The sequence below is a fragment of the Echeneis naucrates genome, chromosome 4, assembly GCF_900963305.1.
Source record: "Echeneis naucrates chromosome 4, fEcheNa1.1, whole genome shotgun sequence".
Classification (NCBI taxonomy): domain Eukaryota; kingdom Metazoa; phylum Chordata; class Actinopteri; order Carangiformes; family Echeneidae; genus Echeneis; species Echeneis naucrates.
The window spans coordinates 14,867,774-14,892,848 of NC_042514.1; the positions used below are offsets into that span (position 1 = coordinate 14,867,774).

Here is a 25,075-nt window from a genome sequence, read left to right on the forward strand (position 1 = left end):
CAATGGGCTTTGTATTTACTGATTTTTCAAAGAATTGTAAATAGGGCTTTTATTTTGAAAGTGTGGGCAGAGAAGCAGTGTGAGTATCCTGTTAAGATCATGTGTTGTCCATTCTCCTTGCAGGTGTGTGCAGCTTCTGACAGGTGTAACTTACACAGTAACAAACCAACAAAAATCAAATGACTGTTTATTTATCAACAAAATAGCACAGACAGAAGAACATCAACTTCTCGCCATGACAGACAGCAGAAACTACCAGTAATACACAATCAGCACACAAAGTGCAGAGTCACTTAAAATCTCCCATGCCACTATGAGTCAATACACTTTGTAGGAACCCTATACAGAAACCTAATGTAAGAACAATAAGCCAGAGAGTATGTGTGTGTGTAGGTGTGTTATTGTTGGTGGTGTAAAACGACAGATGCCTCTGGTTAGCTCACACAGAATGTGACCAGAATAAGTCTGGATCTAAAAGTTCTCAAAGCACCACTTGATACCCAGAAAGATCATTGTTGCAAAATGGCCAACCTCCATACAATATTTACAAAAATATAAAATGTAAATAAAAATACAAACTAATTCTGTTCTTAAAAGTATTCTTGTTAAGAAGAGAGGACTGAGGTGTTGAAGGTTTGCTGGAAAACCGGCTGTCTCTCGATGGTGTAGTCCTCCGGACAGTGAGCACTGAAGACTTCACTGATCCGTTTTCTGTTTCTTAGTTTCAACTTCATCCTGGAAAGGGGAAAAAGAAGGGTCATCTCAGGTCAATGCTGCACCAAAAACCATGCCTGCAGACCGCACCTTTGATTAGAAAGACGGTCTAGATTCTATAAATACCATAAAAGCATCAGAGCGCTCAGTCCACAAAGAAATCCTCAGAGCTTGTCTTCAGAAACTGATCCTCTTTAAACAAGCCTTTCTTCTGATTGGCTCACTGACCTGACCCTTTAGTAGTACTCCAGAGAGAAATCTGAGAGTTGTAAAACCACACTTAGACAGGTATTTGGTTCTTAAAACCAAATACATCTTAGAAACATCAACACAAAACACTGAGGAATTAAAAATATGGTACCTTTAAATATGAGAAAATAAAATTCATAAGATGATACAATTATCTCCAACAGACTCATTTCTTCTGAGAGCAGCTCATGCCCTAAATACAGGCCTCATTAGCACTTTTTTCTCCTTTATTTAACCAGGGTAATCACATTAAGATTCCCCACTCTTCTTCAGGTGAGTCCTGCTTAGTAGTTTCAAATATACAGTAAAGACAATGAAACAGCACTACATACTAAAAACATGAAAATTAAAGACACAAGTTCACTGAGCAGATTTCCTTAAAAGGATCAATGCTAATGGAGGCTATGCACTTCAGATCGTTTTCTAAAGGTTCAAATTCAGTCTTGACAGGTGGAACAAGAAATAAAAGTGTGTAGATCTCAAATTGTACTGCCCACCTCCATCTTGAGTGACGAGAGCGCTTTAAAGTAAAGATGGTAGCTCCCCCAAAATGGCTTTGTACCAGCGTGACTGTCTACTTATGGACATATATTACATAAGTTCACTTTGCAGTAGAAAAAAAAAAATCTGCAATGTTTTTACCAGGTGTTCTATATATCATTCATTTGTCATTGAAGCAGCAAATGTTATATTCTGTTCACTTTAATCACATTGTTGTAGTTGTAATATGTGTATGTGTACAAAGGAAGGCATGTGCTGTATATAGCGACTCTTCCTCACCTCCTCCTCATCATCGTCATCCTCAGCTGCTCTCTTCCCTGTTGGGCCATCAAAGTCATCTTCATCGTCCTCCTCATCACCTGAATAGACACAGAATCACAGTGATGCTGGCTCCTTGTCTTTCAGTGAATGTAACTGTTGGCTCCACTCATCCATTTCTGTTCTTAGTCAGATATTTGAGCATGACTGTGATTTCATTAACACTTTCACGAGGTGTTGTGCAAGATCTGCTCAGGCCTGTGGCACTGAGCAGCTGGCTCAGATGATCAGGTATTCTTATGATTATACTAATGTGTAGATGGATAATCATGGTTCATGCGTGTGCAGGATCTAAACTAATGCATATAGTAATTAATATGCAAGACATGCTGTACCCATATATGCTGGACAAAATTATGAGATCTTGTTTAATACAGTGTGTGCGCAAACAGATAGCTGCATATATGGAGGGAAATTATGCAATGACAGTCAAAAGGGCTGTAGGTGACTGAAGGAGAATAAACAGTGCGACAGGAGAACAGATTTACACACACGCTGCTGTTGTCATATTTGGAGACAGAGACAGTTTTGAAAACAACCATATTCTACATTTAGACTTTAAAGGTTCAGAATATTTAGCCTCCTGACAAGCATTGAATTTATCTACATTTCATTGGCCTTACTTGAATGTGGCTGCAACTGCCTGTTATGGTGGGTGAACTGATGTCAGTGCATAGTCTCAAGGACATTGTACAGTTGCCCAGTCTGGCCTCCAGATGGCAGTCCAAACCCTCTATTGAATTACTGTAGAATTAAGTGAATTATCTGGTTCATTGTGTGTGTAGACCAGCACCAGCACCGTGTTATAATGTTAACATTACACAGCTAAGTTTGAACTGAATTAAAGTGGCTTTCTTCTTGTATGCACTGTAAACATTAGCTTTGTAAAGCCTGAGTTGACTGGTTGTAGTTTCATTGTAAGTTGTTTGAATAATTTCCAGCCACTCCAAGTGGTATTAATAAGGAGCTAACCTTGAGGGCTGGACTGGTCATCTGTACTTAAGCTCTAGTCAGTACCACCTTGATCTGCAAATGCGACTATGAAATATGAACTATACGAGTTGCATCAAAGAAATGATTGAATTCCTGTTATAAATATGCACTTGCAGTGAGGATGATTGTTAATTTCAATTATGCAAGCAATCAGTCTGATATTCTTCCTAAGTGCCACGTTGCTAATATATATGCTAAATAAATTTCTGGAGTGAGTTAAATAAAAAAATAAATCTTGTATTACAACCTTTAATGTCTGTCATTTATTATTCCATCTCTGTTCAGCATGGCATGAACACACCTACCCTCTGCTTCTTCCTCCTCCTCCTCCTCCTCTTCTCCCACATCATCATCGTCGTCCTCTACCTCATTTTCCTGCTCGCCATTTTCCTCATCCTAACAGGGCAAGACATATATGTGTCACAAGCTGAGGGACAAGATGGGACATGTTCTTAGAGCAGAGACTCAGGAGGAGCTCTCTTACTGTTTTGCCGTTAGCAGCAGCATCCTCTCCATTCTCAATCTCTTCAGTCTGTTTCTTCTCCTTCAGCTCCTGAAAACAAACATATTCTTATGCAGACACAACTCCAACTTCACGAAAGTAACCTTGGGTAAATAACACAAGGACAAAATAAACTACCCAATAACTGAATGATGATGATGATTGGCAATTTTCTGATTTTACATTAACTCAGCTGTTGAATGTGAAGGATCAATGTCCAGCTCTCCGCATCAAAGATTACTCAGGCTGTTTACACATTGTTTACACAGTTCTCTAAACTTTGTCCCGTCTGTTTAGTCAAACACGGCTGCATTCATCTTCCATGTCAGACAGACAATTCAGTATTTTCATAACATACACTCAGACCCCAGACATTATGCTTGTGAAATACAGATAATCGTCACATTGAATACATGCCGCTTTTGTTTCTATTATTTTCACATTCATCTGATTACTTGTGTGTGTCGAAATAAATAAAAAAAAAAAAATCCATCCGGGTAAGTAATGGGTAATAATGTTTATTGGGAAGTTGCGATTTTGAAAGTTTCACTTTTAGAAATCAGACAGTTTGAGTTGTGACAGGAACTGGGTGGCAAAGCGTCGGTGTGGTCCGAGCTCCGGTCCCCGGAGTCTGTTATCCGGCTGCTGACGGAGGAGGGAAATTCTCCGAGGTGCTTCCCCGCCGTCCTCCTGCAGCTCTGCTCTCCTATTGGCCCGCCCGCTCTAAGGCCCGCCCACCTCCTGTCGGTTGAAACCTGACACCGTCTGTCACTGCTGCCCTGCCGGTCAGTCAGAGCACACAGCGGGGCGAAGACTACAACTCCCAGCAGCACAGGGGCTGAGTGTTGTGTGTTACCTAATCAGGTGGCACAGTTTAAAATAATAATAATAATAATAATAATAATTTTAAAATAAAATAAAAATGCTTTTAAAGTTTCTCCAACAGCAGCGGCGGTGCTACCCTTCACGCGAACAACACTATAAGACTACTGGAAAGAAAACGTGACAGCTGGTAGAAAGACATGAACGCTTCCTGGACATAAAGATGTGAAGCACCATCTTTTAGCTGAAAACCTCTTCAAACATTTGACCTGCTCTGTCATTCTGACAGCTCCGTCACCGCCGGGCTGACATGCTGCTGGACGGTGCCCTCCTTCTTCCCGCTCCCCTCGCGCCCTCCTGTGGTTTGCAGTCGAACTGAGCGCTGCACGCGCGCCTCTGATCGGGGAACAGGTCTGCTGCCCTCGCGGACCAGCTGTTCGGACTAACTGGAAGAGAGCGCGAGCTCCGCGCTAAACGCACCCGCTCGGCGTCAGTCTCCTCCTGACAGCCCGCTCCCGCGTTCAGCGGAGACAAGTTGGTGTGATGTGAGTGACAGCTGAGATCAAAGAGAGGGCGGAAATCAGCAGTAACCTCCTCCGTGTCCCCGATTTGAGACAACCGGCAGGAGTTCGGCTGATCTCAGGGCTCCGTCCGACGATCCAAACCTCCACAGCGAAAAGCTCCAACAAACACGGACCTGTGCTCTGTGCGCGCCCCCAGCGATGAACCGGGGCGGCTGGCCGGCAGTGAAGGAGAACCGGAGATGAATAAACTAAGATTACTGTTCACGTCACCGATTAGAGTTACAACCTAAGCTGGGCGATGTAGTTATTATCCTTATCCGTGTGTAAGAGTCTGTGTATTAGGAGCCCGCGTCGTTTCCCCGCACAGTTCAGTCCGGAAAAAAAAAAAAAAAAAAAAAACCCAAACTCCCTCTCAATAACAATTGATTGTGCATTCATTTCATTTTTGTGTGAATATGCAGCTCCACACTGACGCATCTGACACAAGGTCAGCTCAGATAGATCGGCACGCTTCTCAAGCATATATATATATAAAATAACAATAGTTGTTCAAGCTGTTTCCTTCTTACAAACCTGCCATTTGCATCCAAACACTGAGTGGGCGGCAGCGTGGTTAAACCGTGAAAGTCTGTACTTCCATTAAATCGCGGCATTGATTGAAACGGCTCTGAACGCTTCGGCAGAGGAACAGCTGATATACGATTTTAATTTCTCCGTCGAGTCTTCTGGCGAATCTCTTCAGTCAGTTTGGCCAAAGATCAGCACGGAACAGCATCTAAAACAACCTGGATGGAGCGACTATGGAGTCCATAAATCAGCTTTGAGAAATGACAGATACAGACACGGATCCGTCCCGTTCATTTCCCGGTAGATTTACAGTAGATTCTTTTCTTTCTTACCCAATCTATCTTCATTCCTCATCCATTCTCACAGCTGCTTCTTGTTTCATATCAACAGACTAGAACATCGCAGACTTCGATGTCTACATTCACAGGCCAAAGGTTATAGACACATTACACGAAGTAAATTATTTCTTTTTTTGTCCGAGCGGCGCTTAAAATAGGCAAATTACTAATACAGTTATAAAAGGAGGCAGGAGTTAGGGGGAGCATTGTGTCCTTATCAATTCTCTTGTCCTTACCTTGGCACTCAGTTCAACGCTGCTTTCTACTTTACTGTCCGCCATGTTAGTTACACAGAAAGAAATCAATATCCAGTCAGATTAACAGAAAAATGTCCAAAACAAAGTCCTGCAACGGGTCTGCGGGAGGAGAAAATGTTTCTTGTACTAGCGGCGTGCCCAGCAGCCAGAGCTCCTGCCTTTATAGACGAGTGGGAGGCGAAAGGTGTCCGGAGCTGCGCGCTGATTGGTCCATTTGCTTTGAAAATATTCACACTGCAATTGGCTCAGAGGGAAACAATAGACAACCTTCTGTTGTGTTCGTGTGCGTTTCTTATCTCAATTTTGTCCGAAGTTTTTAATGTTAAATCCGTCACATTTGATCCCCTTTCTCACACACACAGAGTTTTGTGTGCGCATTGGAAATCCCACACACGCGCCCACTGTGCGCTCCAGCTTTAATCCTTGAAAGTTGTGCAGTCCAGCGCACTGTCACCTCAGCTCACTGACTCAACCAACCCACTGTGGCAAGATACTGTTTCCACCACAGCTACATCTGGTTTTACTGCTAAAACCACAACTGGAACTACCTTTTTCTAAAAGTACAAACAACCGATCAGACGAACGAGCATTTTAATGTTTTAGCTTGTCCAGGGTGCTGATCATACTTTAAACCCTGTTGGGTAGATCTACCAGTGATCACACTCAACCAGTGTTTTTCATTGAAGTTAACATATCAAGCCATATCCACAATATACAATGCTGCTGTAACTATGCCAACAATTAACATGCCACAACATACTACTCCTGGAAAGTACTGTAGTACTGAAACTGTACTGCATTAGACTGCTGCTGCGTCTAAAGTTACAACTTCTGTTACAGCTGTGTTTACCTTTAATACAGTAATATTCCCACAGCTGTTTACTTACTCAGCTGTTACTTTGACAACAACCACCAAAGTGTTTGACTACATCAAGCACCATGACCGTTGGCTAGGCTGCATAATCTGAAATATACCATGCTGTTATAGTCTACAAATAAACTGCTGCCCTGTGTGTTTTTTTTCCGCGATGATCATTCTTCATTCTTCTTTGTGTTATTATTTCTTATCATCATTGATAGAAATGGGGAGAAAGAGGGATAGGGCAAACAGATGGAGGGAGAGAAAAGCAGGGAGTGAGCCTGAGGTGAACAATTGTTGAGAGGGGATGAAAGGAGTGGGGGAGAGAGGGGGAGAGAGGGGGCAGAGAGGCAGGAGAGGAGAGATGGGTGGGAGGGGTGGAGAGGGAAATGGGGGAGAGGTGTTCATGGGCGTGTCTGGACAGATATTTAAATCATGTTATCAGTTTCCTGTAGTGCAAACAGCGATTTTCAGACAGAGTCGTGTTTCCCCGACAGGTTCACATTTCCCACTGCCATGTTCATTATCTGCTCCATCCACATTCATCGACACAAAGCTATATCGTAAATACTGGCATTAAGACACCGATGAAGCGATACAAATTAACAGTGCGAATAAAAGCTCAATTTTAAAACAAAAATACATCGAAAATTGGAAAATGTAATTTTTAAGTGAATTTTCTTCGAGAAAAAACGGTTTGAAAGAGTTCAGCGCTGGGCTTTTTTTTTTTTTTTTTTTTTTTTTTTTTTTGTCCCTCACCAACATGGCGGCTTTTGCGGTCCATATGGCGTCGCGATTGTTGAACATCTCCTCTGATTGGACGGTGAACTGGAGTGAACATAAAGCTGACGCTTTGCGCCCGGCCATTGGCTGAGGGAGCTGCCAATCAGCTGGCGGCTGAAGGTCCCGGATGTAGGCGCGGCGTTTGGCTGAATGTAACAGCAGGAGAGAAGCAGACGTCAGCTGGACCGGCTGTCTCTGCAAAGTCTCCACCACAGTACACTGGTCCGCAACCAGACTGAAATTTAAATTCAATCGGATATTTAAAAATTCTGGTGTTAGATTTGAGTTTGCGGTATCAGATGCCTACAGCGGTCTAACGTCCATCAGCTGCTGTTGATGAGCTGGGACTTGCTCGGAGTTTGGTGCCTTTAGGGTTTTTTTTCCGGGTTGACTCAGTCTCTGTTCTCCTGATGTCCTGATGATCCCCGCGGATGTCAGGTCATCATTAGCGCTAGCAGTGATTTCAGGCCACACTCACCTGAGTGCTGTGGGGGAGAGGAGCAGAGCCTTCTCCTTCACTTCAGTGGAGCCAAATGAAAGTGCAGCAAGGGCTCAAAACAATACAGGGTCAAAAAAAACCTTTAACCTTGCTCAACCTTTGCTGCAGCATGACATCATCCAGCATTGTACAGTGATGGCCAATCAAAGCAAACACACATTTCTGCTGGATTACACAAAGCGTGTTGGTGGACATGGACATGGAGCTGGAGACGAAGTGCGAGGAATTCCCTCTCACATGGTTCACTCCTGTTGATGGAGCCGTGCTCGTCCTGGTGTGCAGATGGGTGGGATGCTCATTTTTCCTCTCATAGTAAATTGAAACTATATGGCAGACCAGACCATGAAGTGCAGCATACTGGGCTGATCCGCAGCAAGCTTGAGGCAGCGCCACAGACCACAGTCCTCTTACCAGGCACGCTCACTTCAGGATTCACTTGTGTCTCAGGTGAAGAAGTTTCATGAGTGATGGAACATGATATTAGCAGCTCCAGCATCAGCAGTAATGTTGGCACTGTAGCGAAGATGAAGCTGAGCTGGAGGACAAACCTTTTGATTTGCCAGTTATCATACGTTCTTAACACCGAACTCTGAGCGGTGGCTCAAAACAAGTTTCCTTCAGAGTGTAATCGGCCTTAACATTGGGTGAGTCGCTCAGGCATCCAGAGGGAGTTCAGAGAGGGGCCTTTAATCCTTTGGTGATACAGGTGGCTTCTGGGTAACTTCTATCAAATGTTTTCCAGGCATGTGGCACCAGTGAGGGAGGGACGTTAGGAGGTAGATCCAGAAGACAAAGGACAGATTGCATAGCTCCGCTGTCCAGGGATCACCTCAGAGTCCTCCAGGATGAACTTGAGGAGAACGTGTTACACTCTAGCCTGGGATGTCACCTCAGCCTAAAATGGATGGATTAACAAAAGAATGAACGAATGACAAGAAAAAGATTCTGACTCTGACTAAGAATTAAGTATCGGACCCATCTAGAATTTTTGAGGTTAACTCCAAAACAACTCTTATGGTACATGTCAAGACAGATTGATCATACTGTTCTTCTATTCTGTTACGCTATCACAGTGTGCTACTGCCGGTTTGCTGCAACAACAGGTGTGAAAAACCATTTTCTTTGCTTCACTATGTTATCCTGTTCACATTTAATCGACTATGGGGTATTTTAAACTGCATGGTGTGCTGCTCTGACATTTTGACAGCAGGGGGCAGTGGGGGATTGATAGAGGACAGAAACATAGAAGCGACGCCTCAGGGACAGTCTCCGGGAACACACCTCACTGTTACATTAATCTGAAAAAGTGCACAGTATCTCATTTGCATGTTTCTGCTTGTGGGAAGCACGTACCTTTACTTCTTCATTTATGATCGTATTTCTGTTTATATGACAACTGTTGATAGTTTGAAATGGCAGAAGCAGCATTAATGAATGTTTGAAGAAAAATATTGATAATTTGGTGAAATGGCATGGACCTTGAAGTTTACAAACATTCACTCTCAACTCTCATTCATTCTTTTGATATACATTTAATACAGCAAACCTGGCGTTTATCTGTACCCTGTAGGGAGGCACAGAGAAGGAGGATCAGCACGCCATTGCTCTTGTTACACTTCTTACAGTTTACATGTGGCTAATAAGCCACATGCAAAGTTGTGATGCATGTTAATGAAAAGCTGTTGTGCATACTGCAGGTAGCCGAGCTCCTTAGAGAAAGTTAATAAAGAGCAGCAGTGGGTGTAATGCAGTGTAGACCGACCTGAGTGGTGGGAAACCACTGCCGTACAGTACCTTCCTCTCATTATCAGAATTTTACTCATGATGCATGTGTGGACTTCTTTGGCTTTTTGACAAAAAATGTACAATGTGAGTTTTGCTTTCAGGTTCTTGAATGTCTCTTGGTTCTCGCCCTCCAAGCTAAAGCACATTATGAGCACTTCACTCATCAAAGGGGGGGTAGTAGTAACATGTTCAGTCGATGAAACCATACCTGGTTAAATGTGAACTTGGAGTTGGAATAACATTTGGGCAAAGATATAGGAACAGGAAAGAATGCATTAAAAATTTTCATTATATTGTTAGTAGGTGTCTAAGTCTTTTTACTAATGTGCTAACAAACTCATTCAGCAAATACAGAAACACTATCATCCATTCGTCATTTGTTTACTTGGAATTGATCGAGTATTGAAAAACGGATTATGGGCCATTAGCCATATGCTGCAATGAATGACAGGAAATGAGGGAGAGAAAAATGTAGTGTGATCCTCTACTTACACCAAACCATGCTCTTTGCAGCTTATAATAGAAGATGCTGGCAAGAGGTTTCACTGAGTTTGTGCTCTTGAGCAAAAACTTTGTTGCCCTTTGTCGATGTTTTTCAGTCTCTCAAAGGTGAACAGTTATATATTGAAATCAACTTCAAAATCTAAAAAAGTAAAAAAGAAACTCCAGCAATACCACCTTCCCCCTCTGTCTTGGTAATTTAGCCTGCGGTGGAGGGATCCCAGGTTGATACCCGAATGGAATGTGTCAAGCTGAAAAGACATAAAAGCAGGTACAACTTTTAGAGATCAGCTTTTTTGTAGAAATTATTGTAACATATGCACTGTGGTCCAGACAGTCACGACAGGACACATCTGTACTCCTACGCAGGCGCTATTCAGCACCTTCATTAGTCAGTTTCCTCATACAGGTGCAGCTCAAGAAGTTAGAATATCATCAAAAAGTGGATTTATTTAAGTAATTCAATTCAAAAACGAAAAATCATACATTATATAGCTCAATTACACAGACTGAGATGTTTGAAGGGCTTATTTCTTTTAATTTGGATAATTATAATTTACAGCTAATGAATAATTACAATTCAGTATCTTGGAAAATTCACTCAGCTCTTCCGAGTTGTTGGTCTGCTTCACAGTACCCCATAGATTCTCTGGGGGGGGGTTGGGTCAGGGGATACTGTGGTCCTTTCAGGTATTGGCACTTTTGTCACTGTGGGTAGGTGCCAAGTCCTGCTGGAGGGAGCATGAAGTGCCCTAAAATTTCCTGGTAGACCAGGTAAAACACAGTGGACCAACACCAGCAGATGGCCTCCCAAACCACCACTGACTGTGGAAACTTTACACTGGACCTCTAGGAACTGGGATTCTGTGCCTCTCCTCTCTTCCTCCAGACTCTGGAGGTTTGATTTCCAAAATTTCCAAATGAATTACAAAATTTAATTTAATGTGAAAAGAGAACTTTGGACCATTGAGCAACAGTCCAGTCCTTTTTGTCCTTAGCCCAGATAAGACATGTCTGAGGTTGTCTCTGGTTTAAAAGTGAATTGACACAAGGAATGGGACAGTTGTAGTCCACGTCCTGGATCCCTCCGTGTGTGGTGGCTCTTGAAGAACTAACTCCAGCTGCAGTCCACTCCTCGTGATTCTCCCCCAAATTCTACATGAGCTTTGTTTCACAGCCTTCACAAGGATGCAGTTCTCCCTGTTGTGTGTGCACCTTTTTCTACCTCATTTTATCCTTCCGTTCCACTTTCCATTAATGTGCTTGGATACACGACTCTGAACAGTCAGCTTCTTTAGCAATGACCTTTTGTATTGTACCCTCTTTGGCCAGGGTGTCAGTGATCGTCTTCCCCAGTCTTCCCCATGATTGTGCAGCCTACTGAACCAGACTGAGACCATTTAAAGGCTCAGGAAAACTTTGCAGGGGTGTTCAGTTAATTAGTTGATCAGAGTGTGTCACCACGAATCTCTAATATTGAACAATATTCAAACAATTCACTATGATGTTGGGCAAACATATGTCCAAATTTACAAATCTGGCCAACAGAAAGAACATTTTGCAGGACAGATTTATAAAACAATTGGAGAACTAGACTGTCTATTCTAAAGTGCCCCAGTTTCCTAAGAAAGAACAGCTTCTTAAACATGTTTAGTGTGCATTCATTAAAAATAAATTTATCCTCAGTTTAAACTCCAAAGTATTTCTCTTTTGAGAGCCATTCATTTTGGGGACAGGGACTATTCTAGTAGCGCTTCTGCTTAAATCAATGACAATCTGTTACGTTTTTCTTGCAATGTCTGAGTCCTGTTGAATAAAATCTTGTCTTTCCTTTGAAATTATCCACTGATGCATTAGCAGACATTAAAAAGCCCACCAATGCTGTTTCATCAGGCTATTTAAGGTGCCTGTGGGCTGAGGCAGAGGCTGACAGTCAGTGGTATAAAAAGTGTTCAATAGAGGGGACAAGACGCAGTCCTGTGGTGCGCCTGTGCTGGTGGGTCTAGAAGATGACTCCCTGCATTTAGTCAGAACGTCATGGATCCATTGAAGAGTTTTTGGGGATACATCAAGAGCCACCAGCCTCTTCACCATCAGGTGGAGTTGGATTGTGTTGACCAAAATGGGAACACATTCAAGTTGCTCGTCTATATTGTTAGTCATAATTGGCGTAATTTGCATGTTCTCCCTGTGCTTGTGTGGGTTTCCTCTGGGTGTCTTGGTTTCCCCCCCACCGTCCAAAGACATCATGTCTGGGTTAACTGGTGACTCTAAAGTGGCCGTAGGTCTGAGTGTCAGTGTGAGTGTGAGTGGTCGTTGGTCTCCGTCTGTGTCTGTGTGCTCACCCACTGTGAGCTGGGATTGACTCCAGCAGCCCCCCTGACCCAGAAACAGATAAGCAGTAGAAGATGAATGAGTGAATGAATGATGTCAGTATTTAGGACAGCTGGAGCAGCTTGTGGAAGGCCGTGCTATCTATTCTGTTAGCACTTTCAGTGTCCTGTAGCTGAAGGCCTCGGTCTTCCTCAGGTTTACATGTTTAAAATGTTGTTTAACATCAGCTGTGGAAATATCAGAAAGCATGTTTCCACATGTTTCTACCCTCCATAACTCACCCTTTCTCCCTTAAAATCATGCTTGCTAATCCTGCAGTAAAAGTTATCATATTCATTTGCCAGAAGTTCATTGTGTACTGCTGTAAGCTGATTTTTAGGCTTTCACCCTGTAATCAGTTGGACTCTGTGATTTTTGAAAAGGCTCTCTATTTTATGTTTTTATGCAGCCTACAATCAATAATTTGGGGTTTAATATTTTTCTTCGTTGATTTTTTCTCCTCACTTCTTCCACCTTGACTGAACATTTTTTTCTGATTAAGAAGTTTTCACTGAAGGGACACCTCAGTGGAAGCCCGACAGGGGAACTCCAGGCATCGTGTCAAGCATGTGCGAAATGCAGCTGTGAAAGTGTGCGAAAAAATGTGTTAGTGTTCATCATAGTATTTTTCTCATCTTATGTGACAAAGTAAATGAATGGGAAGACTACGTAAATGCACAAATTTTTAAGACCATCTATTTTAATTTTGACAAATAGTTTACCTTTTCTGTTCAAAACTAATTGAGTTTGATTTGAAAACAAGTTTCCGCAAATAAAACTTTCATTTCTTTCAGTCTTACAGAGTTTAGTCGCCATGTTTCTCCTTCTCAGTGATCTTCTCCTAACTCCCTCCCTCCTCTGTTTTCCTGTCAACAAAGCTCCTCTCCCTCTTCCTCCATCACAGGGCCGACCACAAGCACTGTTTGAAATGGTGGAGGGAGGAGGAGAGCAGCAGCACTGCAGAGAGGCTGCAGAGAAAACCCCGAGTGGAGCTGTGATGCAAAGTGGAAGTGGAGTGACTGAACAGGTTTCATGAGAAGAGGTGGTGCTCTGTCAGTTTGAGTGCTGAGGTGTAGACTTTCTTTAAATAGCTCCGCAAGAGAAGAACTCAGCATTGTTCATCATTTCCCAATTATTCAAAATTCTTTTGTGTGAAATGTAACTGTATGCATCTTAAAATACTAAAGTACTTGCCAGCAGACTCTTCTGACTAAACACTTGCTGTGGTTTTTGGGTCTTCAGAGAACCTTCTTCCAACAAAAATGAGAAGAAGAGAGAGACAGGGGTAAATTTATGCAAATATTGTAACGGCAAAGTTAAAACGTGCCATTAAAGTGCATTTTCAAAAGGAGAAACACTTCGAGTGCTCTCAAGTAAAATAGTCACTTCACCTGATCCTTTGATTAAAAAACTATTTAATAATAACATAGATATAAGCTATAATTTGTTTAATGACTGCATTTAAAATATGTGACAGTTTTACTAATGAGAAAAGTTTATAGATATTCACAGTAGAGAAACCCTTCTGCTCACCAACAGTATGTGGCAGCAAGGACACAAAGCGGTGGCCAGTGCTGATCATCGGAATAAAGTGGTGTTGTTGCCATCTTGTGGTTCTAATATATAACAGGAGATAGCCAGTGCCACTTTATTGGTTGACTAGCGAGTAAGCCGAGCCTGTGCATGTTTTGCTGTGTGTGTTCTACTCTGGAACCTCTTAAAGTTATAACGTGCTGAAATTCATCTTCCCTGTCTGACTTTCTTGTTGAGTGTAAAATAGAAACACCATTTGAGCTGAATGAGGACAAAACGCAAGTGTTTAGTGGAGCGACCAGGCACAGGTCAGAAGGGATTTAAAAGGATTTAGACATTAAGTTGCAGTGAATATGCCATCATTGTGGCAGGAGGCAAAAAATTGCATATTTAAAAACAAGTTTTCATTTTGAAAGATTAAAAAAAAAAAAGATTTGCCTTTACTAATAGCGGACCTATTACTTGTGCTCACAGATGGAGAAAATAACTTTACAAATTCATTACATATTAACAGAGAGATATACTTTCATTTACATTTACTCATTGGCAGACGCTCTTATTCAAAATAACTTACAACTGGGGGACATCAAGTCAGGAGGAGGCCTGAGTGTAAATGATCATAAAATAATACATGGCATTGTACTGATTTTGGTTGCTTGTCCCAGCATGTGGAAGCCATGGATGAAAACATCCTGGAGTTATATCGTGGTGAATGCAGGGATGGCAATGTCAAAAAATACATGACACATTATGCAATAGAAGAGTGTAGGAGATGAGTTCAAAACCAGAAGTCCCTCAACAAGGAACCAGAAGTTGCTGAAGTATTGGTTTGAATTTGACTGATGGATGCCTGTGGGTGGCCAATGTAGTTTCCTGAGAAGAATGACTTTCCCTTTTGGGAGCTATGGGATGTTACGGCATCTGTGATGAACTGACTGCTCAGAGGAAGGCCTGTGAGAAGACCACTGCAGTAGTCAAGGCGAGAGAGGTGGACCAAGAGTGGCATACTGAGTTAGGTAATGCCTAATTTTACTGTTGCATTCAGAGGACATATGCTTTTTGGTGTTACTTTGTGTACTCGGCTTGGGAAATGGACACACAATTGATGATGCACTGGTATTGTCACACTGATTGGAGTGACAGCATGAGTCTCATATATTGAACTTTTTCACATTATCCTCATTTACTGAGATACTGAATTTTGGGTTTTCATTCACTGTAAGTTATAACCGTCAAAATTAAAAGATGTTTATAAAGACTAATAACTTTTAATTACAATTATTTGTGTTTATAAGCACAAATTATTAAGTCTGTCTGGAATGAATCTATATGGCTTCACTTTCTGAATTGAATAACTGGAATTGTCATAGACGGGCTCTATATGGTGTGAGTGGAAGTGTCACTCTGCAGTGTTGGATTAGCAGCAGGTATTTAATAGCCTGCTTAGCATTGCTGTTCTCATTTGGCAGCTGCAAGGGACGAGCCAAACAAAAACTCTACCTACCTATAAATCTCTGCAGCACATAGAGCAAGCTGGCCAGGACAGCAAGAGCTGAAAAATTAGTACAACCTAATTGCAATTTGTTACCACCGTCCAGATCAGGATGTTTGGAGCTCTACTGAAATGGTGAATAACAATTAAGATACTGAGTTCAATGCAAATCGCTTGTGTCATTAGAAGACTAATTAGCCCAGAAAAAATCTAAACGAGGTCATTCTGAATTGGATTTGAGCTCTGAATGAACACAGCGGGGCAGGAGCATTTAGATTTCAAAACCGTTATGTCTGGCGACTGAAGTGCACTTTTTGGTTTTTATGTCTGAACACTTTTGTGTATGTGCATTTAGTTATGTGTGGTTTTTAGTTTGACATTTGGGGTCAGTTTGAACAGATTCATATGATAAAACGGTCTATACTGAGTACAGATCATATGATTTCTCACCTGCTGTCATCTCAGCTCAGGAGCCGGATGACAGGAAATGAACCAGAACTCGACTTAAAACCAGATAATCACTCATCTCTATAGTCGCGTACATCAACACTGACAGTGCTGTGGGGAGATACGATCATGACAACTAACTGCTGTGCAGAGGCAGATACAGACAGCCAATGGTGACACTAAAAATAAATAAAACAGCTGTTAAAAAAAAATATACGGTAACTACATTTACATCCAAAGTGTCCACATGATGATTACACTTCTCAAATATCACTTCTTCAGCCTTAACAGCACAAAGAAGCCAATCGACCCTCCATTGTTCTAGTGTGGCAGTGAGAGTCCATTCATACAGATTAGCGTGAGCAGAGAAACATGCTTTGAGAGAACAGACCCTCCTGTAGCACGATTCTGAGGAAACACCATTTGTAGTGAGTTTGCAATTATCAGAGCGCCGGGGTCACCAAACAGTAATGTGTGCATTTTCAGCAAAGGTCACTCTGTGAGCTGAGAGCCAGAGAGCAGTTACTCACAATGTACAAACATTTTTACTGATTATCATATTTTACAGTTTGAAGGCATTGTGAAAAGTACAACAAAGGTCCTATTTCTCATCGAGGGTCTTTACCCAACCAAGCACTGGTCGATTCAAGTATCCCAGGAGGCCCTGCAGTGAGCCAGGAGAGACATAACCACAACCCCAATAAAATGCATTCAGACATTATTCTTTTTATTAGTTATACCAGCACTTTTGTGAACCTAATGAAGTGATATTTTACACATTTCCTTTGTTTTATTTGAAATAAAAATACTCACTAGAGGATATGATTGCTGTGAAAAACCAAAAACCATCTCAATCTAGTTTTACATTTCTGCTTTCAGGCCTCCTGACAAAAGACACATCTCCTGATTTATTCTGATGTATAGTGGCACTAATTCTTAGTCATAAAAATCACTGAGAATGATGAAGTTGCTATTTGACAAATGTCTTCAAAGTTCAAAAGTTGAAATAATGTCATATTGTCTTCCTCTCAAATAATTCTTTTACAAACATAGGCCACTCCCACAATCTCAGACTTAAAAAACATAAAAAAAAATTAAATTAAATTGCTTCTTTGTTGTTGTCCACATTCAGTCAGATCCAGAGTTGTACATTGATTCTGAGACGGTTCAGATGAAGCTGATGTGAGGCAAAGCTCTACTGCCTCTCGGCATCCCCGTCAGCGCTTTTTCCCGCCCAGAGTTAAACTAAAAAGAACCATTTTATTAGTCACACTGCTGCACAAGGAGCAAAGACAACAAGCTGCTACAAATATTGGGTCACATTTTTCATTTAAATATGTACTTTTTTTTTCTCCAGACAAGCTGATTATTAAACACAAATAAAAGTTTTTTTTTAATCCAGCTGTTGACGTACATAACATCCTGACTATAGATGGCACTGCAGTGCAGTCATTCTCAGTGTCTACACATGTACTTTTGCACCTAACAGCTTTGTGTTCATGTTCTAGTTCCAGACACTGAGAGCAGCACCTCATAGCTCATTACCATGAAGTTTTTTTTTCCAGTCTGAAGATCACCACTGGCTGTGGTACATTTGGGGAGGGGCTTTTGGATGGAACTACTACCCTGCTAATACTGATGGGGTTAAGGGGTCAACTGTTGTCTGGATTCAGTGACCATGACGTTCTCTGAGCGTTGGACTGTGCTGATCAGCTACATAATGGAACAACAACATAGATCATGCCAGTCACCTGCAAATACTTGCTGAACACATCAAGAAATTATTAGAGAGTGTGAGTGTACGTACTTGTTAAAAGACATCTGGTCTTGTAAATTCAGGACCAAACTGTCAGCGTTAAGGTACACCTTGTTCTGGGATGTTGCCACCTGGAAGCAGACAGAGCAGCCATATCATCGTCATTATACTTTTGCAGCTCCTCACCTTACATTGAATTTTAATATTCACTATGTGAATTTGATCAAAGAATTTGGTTAAAACACAAAGCGGACAGAGTATTGGTGCAACAGGAAAGAAACAACAGCACTAACCGTCTTAGCAATGTTCTGGGCTGCTCTGATTCGCCTCAGCTTCAGGTAACCGGGGTTCTTAGTCACAGCTTGGCCCAGCTGAAACACACACACACACACACAGTTTTTATTTGGACAGTATTCCACATATAATACTAAATAATCATTTACAGACTTCTTTATATGTATGTAAAACTGATAGCTAAATGTTCACTGTCTGAATCAGGTTTACATCCAAACAGTAACCAGCAGAGCTATCATTTCAAAGCAGTTCATTTCTCAGAATGATATAACTGCTGCTCCCAGTGTAACAGAGAGGAGCAGGTTATTTGTCCCATCACTCCAGTCACCATTTTGGCAGCTTCAGCCTCTCCCTCAGCCTGGATGATCTTCTGTTTCTGATCCTGTTTGGCTTTCTCCACGTAGAACTGGGCTCTCTGGGCTTCTTGCTGGGCTTCATACAAAAAAAAACACGGATTATTACTGATAAAATTCTCCTATGGAACACAGTGGCTCTTCCTAAATAAAAATAAGAAGAGTTAAGATACTCTACAAGGAGCTGATGACTGTTTGTAACCTATGTGATTATAATATCTGCTGGCCTTCGGTGCTGCTAAATGTGCTGAGAGGAGCTGACTAGCAGCAGGAGCACATGAAATCTGTCCACCTTCTAAAGCAGCTCATCTCCTTAAAATATTCTGAGTCTACAGATGAGACACCATCAAAGTTTAAACCAGCCCACACCACCACCCAAAATGGATTTTTATTGTTGCTTACTTTTTTTTCCCTCTTTATTCTGTAGCAACACAGCACTTTTCATATTCTTCATCATGGCTGAGTCACTTTTGTTCCAATCCATTTACAAAAGAATAAGATTAACTGTTTTATAGTTTCAAGTAAGATATTAATAGTGACAAAGCCGAGGTTTATTTGTTTATTTGACTGTGATGTCACCATTGACAAATAAAAAGGTGAACATTCATTTACTTGTACAATCTTTACATCTAAAATATGATATCATTTTATGGGAGAGGGTTTCATCGACTTGGCAAACTCAGTTTGTAGGTACAAACATCTGTTGTACTAAGGCCTCTTGGCATCGGTATAATATTCATAACAATGTCTGAATTACATTATGTGGACCGATATTAAGAAATATCGTGTGATACAACTTTTGGCTCGACTTGGGTGCTGTGTGGAGCCTTACCAACTTGCTTGGCCTCGACTGCAGCAGTGTACTGGCTACTGAAGCTCAGCTCAGTGATGGAAACATCGTCCAGAATGATGTTGAAGTCTTTGGCTCTCTCAAATAGCTCCCTGCGCACCAACAGGGACACCTGAACAACACAGAGCACACTCTTTTCTGGACTAACAGTATGCACTTGTTGCAGGTAGAACTGAAACAGCTGACTGTGACATTGTTTAGTTAAAAATGAGTTCACAGTACATGGAATTATAAAGAAACACTTTTGCTGTAAATGTCTTAAATATTTTAGATCAACATTGTCCCAGCTGAGTATACAGTAGGGTTGCAACTGCAGATTATTTTCTCAATCGTTTAATCTGGTGATTATATCTTTGTTTAACTGAATCTTAATCATATGAAATGGGGAAAAAAGTATTATTTCCAGCATCTTGCTTAATAAACAGTTTTGTTTATTAAATAAAATTTAAATGTATGTGCATTAAGAGTAAAACACAGAAATAAAAATGATTTTGCTGCAGGTTTTTGACACATTCTCCTGATTAAACTGTAATCTGTACTTCTTGAAATTGTTTTGTCAAGCCAAAAAAAAAAAACAAACAAACAAACAAACAAAAAATCCCACAGTGACATGCTGCCATGCGAGATTGGCTGTACACATTTTGTAGCTAAAGCTGTCCTTGGAAAGCCTCAATGTAAAATGTTTCCAGACTTTTGCTGACTTGGGTTGGGCACTTTTCTAGATCCTAACATTAGCCTCCTCTGCTGTCTCACCCATTTTTCGAAATTACAAGGCTTACCATTGGTTCTTCCCCTTTTCTCCTTTTTTTTACAGTTGCTGTACTTCTGTATGTGATAACGTAGACCCAACTCTTCAATTATTAAAATATTTGGCAAGTAATGTTATTGATTGATTATAAATGAGTAGCTGTTGCAGCCACAGAAAACAGAGATGACGCTGTCAACAATACCTGAGCTCTCTGTGTGATGAGCTGTGAAGCATTAAATTTTGCCACCACGGACTTCAGGACCTCGTTGACAATAGAAGGCAGGACTCTCTCATCGTAGTCCTTCCCCAGGTGCTGGTACATCACTGGAAGGTTTGATGCCATGGGCCTGGACAACACTCGCACTGCTATACTCACCATCTGCAGATCTACACGCACAAGATGTGTAGTGAGAGATAAGTGTTCCGCACTGCATGTGATCATATCAATGCCATCCTCTGGTGAAAATGATGCTTACATCCAATACTAGTCTAGTTAACTGTTCTTTTGATTTTGGAATCCACATTATGTACATCATATTCACAAATTGTGTTATAGTTACAGAGCAACAAGGAGAACAGAGAATGATGGGATGTTGAAATGCTACTAATTTCCTCCACTGCTCTCCATTGTGATCCACACTTAAATTTTTTTCCATCATGTGACCTTATATATATATATATATATATATATATATATATATATATATATGTCTCTGTCCAGCGTTACCTTTGCTGCCAGTCAAAGAAGAAATCTTCCTGGGTTTGGCTCTGATATCATAGATGATGGGGTACTGGAACCAAGGGATCCTACAACACACAATGATGTCATTGCACAGGTAGCTCTTGTAAAATTGTCTTGGATTTTCAACCCTCACAGCTTTCTGCCTGGATCTGCTACTAAATTGACACTGCATAAAACTGGATGCCTGATAAGTGCCAGTAAATATAAAGATTGCAAGGCTTCCTGAAGCTCATCATCACACTCTGACCTGTGTGGTTGTACCAGCATAGTTTCATACTCATACATTGTACAGCATGTGTGCAGGGAGTTCATTGTGGTTTTCAGTTCACTGTTTATTGCTACATCAATTCCTTCCACTTGTGTTTGCGCTCAGAATGGTTCGTATTATAAAATAAATTAATTTCATATTTCAAAATCATTTGTGACAGAAATTTTACAGTTGAGGTTTTACAGCTTACATCGAGGCTAAGGCTTCTTTCCTGCCTGCTGTTTTTTCTTCTCGCAACATAACTTGGGCTGTGTAAGACATTGGCCCAATGTATCAGCAAACAACTCTCAGGATTAGTAACACTAGGTCAATGGAACCACAAACAACAGGCTGGAAAAAGACTACAAGCATGAAACCCTTCTAGCAAAACAACATTAGAACCTTGGTGTCTCAGTGGTTAGTAGTGTCACTTCACAGCATTAAGTTCTGGTGCCTTTGTTTGCATGGATTCTGTCTGGGTACTCCAGGTTAATTATTCCACCCTAAAATGCCCATTGGTGTGAGTTTGCAATAGACTGGGGACTGTTGTAGGGTTTGCTCCTCTGCAAAACTGACAGTAAGTTGAATAGATGCACATCAAAATAGGATGTATTGCAAGTAGCAGACAGTATTATTAAGCTAGCTCTAACTATGGATTTATTTGTATAAACTTTCCCCTTTTTTCTATGGGCATTTTCTTAGCAGTCATGAGCTCCAGGGATGCTGTGGGAAACAGGAGATTTGCAGTTGGACAACATCACCTAACAATCTTTGATTATAATACTGATTGCAGGTTGCTAACAAGAGTCAGCAGACTGACCAGTATCAATATGGGAGCGAGCCAATAATCAGCCAACTAATCCTACCTGAAATGTAGCCCCTCAGCGAGAACAGTGTCCATCTGCATCCCTCCAATTCTGTTGAAGATGATGGCTCTATGACCACCTTCCACTGCGCACACGCACACGCACACACACACAAAAGAAAGTCTATCAGGTGACTATACAGATGGTCACAAATGAAAGGTTTTGGGAATAATTCTAAGTATTCCAACTAGAGAAAGAACACTAAAACAGTCTCTCCAAAACAACTAACCCTGCCTTCTCTTGATTAATCATTATTATTATTATTATTATTATTATAGGTAGATTTTGGCCTACCAAGAATGTGCTGGTATTTGTGTCCAATCAGAAAAAAATATCAAGAACAATCAAATAAAGCAAGTGCTACAAGCCAAATCACCTAAATGTAAAAAGTAATGATTCTGTTTTATTAATTTTTATAAAATTCAAATGAAATTATTTGAACAACCTGTAAAAGGAAGGCATTATATATATTCCACAAATTAGCACAATGTGGAAAATGAATAGCTGGATGTATAAGTTATCATGATCAAATTTAGAAAATATCAATATGAAGGTTCAATTAACATATTTTGTTACGGAAAGATGAGTTTTATTTATTTGTTTACAATTTTAATTAAAATAATAAAAGCTGGAAGTTGGAAATCCTGCTGGCCATACAATTCTTCAGACTATGTTTTGAACTAGAAAATTCTTTCTTGATTTGCACATTTTTTCATACAATTATATCTATCTGCAAAAATGAAGTGTCATTTTTTGAGAGCCTATTTGGAAGTACTGTACATGGGTTTACCTGTGTAGGTAGCTTCTTTAATGCCATAAGCCAAAGCACCAGCTCCAAGCAGAAGTTTCAGTCCTAATCCTGCTCCTCTGCCACCAGATGAGGACATTCGGCCTGCCAGATCCCTCAGATTCTGGATAAACCGCTACAATTCATGTGTGTGTGAGACAATGAGCAAGAGACAATATCATAAGATCACAGTCATAACTTTTCATATAACTCAACAGATAAATTATTTATTTATAAAGGAAATACATTGATTATTGTTATAATCTCTCCAAACTGGGTTTCTTTTTATCTATTTGTGAACTCAATATCTAGGAAAATCAGAAAGTTAGTAAACTTAATGATCAATTTAACCATGAAAAACATGTGGTAAGTGATGAAAGAAGCTAACTATAGAGACTGGCCATTAATAGCAACAAAGGCAAACAGTAAGGTTCGTTTTTGAAAAGAGCAACATACAGCAGTATAACACACAGACTCTTCAGACAACCTCCAGAAACTTGAACTTGCTACAGAGTCAAACTGAATACCTCAGTTATCGGTCAGCATTACGAGTCACTGGACTCTGCATGTTCCACTGACAATGATGGGGAACTTCACCGTCATTACATATTGGAGCGACTGGTTGTTTGGCCTTTTTCATATATTGCTGAACCCCACTGCTAAGGTCACCCATCTGTCATCATAAAGAATGTCTAAGTGATTATTATGTATACATAATTACAATAATCGCTATTATGTATACTCTTTTTCACTGTTATCAAAAAGTGGCAGCTCCCCCGACTTGGATAGTGCAGTCAACAGTATTGTGAGCTGTGTATGTTTACAATTTAGTCCCTGAAGATCACTTTGCATCGGCATTTGTTGTTTGTCACTTACTGAATGTAAGAGAAATGCCACAACGGAAAAATTTAAAATTGAATTAAAAATGCATCAAAACCTGGAGATCAATGCGCAAGATTAAGTCCTGCAGATTCCAGTCCTGAGTCAAAATGTAGATTTTAAAAATGTTTACATGCATGTTGGAGGGACACTGAAGGCCACTGTGGTGGCTGTATTATGCACTCCTATCATTACTGTTTGGGCAGTCTTTAAAATTATCCATCTAAATGCAAAGCCAGCCGTCATCATCAGAAACTGACATCCCTCCAGGTGTTGTCATTTAGGGGCTCTGTCACAGAATGGAGCAACTCCCCATAAGTTCATATCTCTGTGCAGGAACACTCCCTGCAGCTGCGCCATCATGTTAACAGATCAAACAGACAAAGAACGAAATGAATCGGCTTTAACTTTAACTTATAATCGCACAAACCACACGGGATGACAACCAGCACTGTGTGTTTGTGTAGTCTAGTTAGAGGATTTCTGTCTGTGTGTGTAACAGTCTACGTCCAGTTAAATTAAAGACAGGTCCTCTCAGCTTAGACCCTTTCAGGACCAAAAAAAAAAAAACACTCCCTGAGTCTCCTTAAACTGATACAGCTGCCTCGGCCCACGGATCAGTTGCGCTGATCGTGTGTTATTATTGTGATCGTGGTCACCAACGGTCATGTTGCCGAAGTTCAGGGGTGCACGACACATGCTAAGTGACCTGCGGACACTTCCGGACGGCTAGCTGCTCTCTGGGGTTAGCGTTAGCTGGTTAGCAGGCCGTCAGCTACTGTAGGAACACATACACGTTCGTTCAACACCATCAAAATGTCCTGACTTAAATAATTGAGCATTTAACACTTACACTGGGCTCCTTGTTCGCCATGCTGCCGTGCGTCAGACTCCAAGGTCGACCGCAAAGTCTGATGGGACATGTAGTCCCTCTCCTCGTTAGTCCTGAAGGAGGTTTGTAATCAGTGTGTTTGGCGCAACACTGCCCCCATCTGCTTCGGAGTGTAGCGCTGGTGGACATTTTTGAGGGACTAATAAGGGATGATTATCTTCTTTTTTCTTATTTTGGTTAAATGGTCTTAGAAATAAAATACATTAATACACATGGGTGAACAATGTAACCAACAGACAGCAATAAAAGGAATGAGTTAATGAGTCTCAAATATGAGTATGAGTTGAGTTTCGAGCTTTTTGCCAATGTGTCTGACTTCATTGTGACTTCATTCAAAGTTGAACTTTAAAATCCTGATCCCTGTTAATCATCACCTCTGCTGTACTCAGTGGAAAACAGCTTGGCCTTTATCTTGGACTGAACACATTTCCAAAGTAAACTCTTGTTTCACCCCTTTCCCTTCCAGCAGGTGGCCATTATCATCTAATTATCCTTACTAGGTACAAAAATAATAGTAATAATTCCTGAGCATTTGTTCACTGATTTTCAACCACAATCCATCCAGGTCCCAGGAGGGCTGGAGCCGGTCCCACCTAATGTTCTG

General features: G+C 41.0%; 2 protein-coding genes across 2 annotated transcripts; both read right to left on the reverse strand.

The window, feature by feature from the left end:
• Positions 1 to 170: 170 nt before the first annotated feature.
• On the reverse strand, positions 171 to 5,930 carry ptmaa (prothymosin alpha a). The gene is made up of 5 exons (XM_029499684.1): positions 5,765 to 5,930; positions 3,260 to 3,328; positions 3,081 to 3,171; positions 1,744 to 1,823; positions 171 to 735 (listed from the first exon to the last, which is right to left on the reverse strand). The coding sequence occupies exons 1-5, from the start codon at positions 5,807 to 5,809 to the stop codon at positions 697 to 699; spliced, it is 324 nt and encodes a 107-aa protein (XP_029355544.1). The 5' UTR covers positions 5,810 to 5,930; the 3' UTR covers positions 171 to 696.
• Positions 5,931 to 16,763: 10,833 nt separating this feature from the next.
• On the reverse strand, positions 16,764 to 24,477 carry LOC115042030 (prohibitin-2-like). The gene is made up of 10 exons (XM_029500028.1): positions 24,433 to 24,477; positions 22,704 to 22,836; positions 21,914 to 21,998; positions 20,786 to 20,865; positions 20,261 to 20,445; positions 19,293 to 19,422; positions 18,436 to 18,539; positions 18,107 to 18,184; positions 17,865 to 17,944; positions 16,764 to 17,302 (listed from the first exon to the last, which is right to left on the reverse strand). Exons 1-10 carry the CDS (start codon positions 24,451 to 24,453, stop codon positions 17,275 to 17,277), a joined length of 924 nt encoding a protein of 307 aa, XP_029355888.1. The 5' UTR covers positions 24,454 to 24,477; the 3' UTR covers positions 16,764 to 17,274.
• Positions 24,478 to 25,075: the final 598 nt, after the last annotated feature.

Coding starts and splice junctions, on each gene's coding strand:
- LOC115042030 (XM_029500028.1), bottom strand. CDS start 24,453: ATGGCGAACAAGGAGCCCAGT. Junction 20,446..20,785: donor TTCTTTGACTGGCAGCAAAG/GTAACGCTGGAC, acceptor TTGTGCGTGTAG/ATCTGCAGATGGTGAGTATA. Junction 18,185..18,435: donor AGGCTGAAGCTGCCAAAATG/GTGACTGGAGTG, acceptor TGTGTGTTTCAG/CTGGGCCAAGCTGTGACTAA.
- ptmaa (XM_029499684.1), bottom strand. CDS start 5,809: ATGGCGGACAGTAAAGTAGAAAGCAGCGTTGAACTGAGTGCCAAG. Junction 3,329..5,764: donor GCGTTGAACTGAGTGCCAAG/GTAAGGACAAGA, acceptor GTTTGTTTTCAG/GAGCTGAAGGAGAAGAAACA. Junction 736..1,743: donor ATGACGATGATGAGGAGGAG/GTGAGGAAGAGT, acceptor TCCCCTTTCCAG/GATGAAGTTGAAACTAAGAA.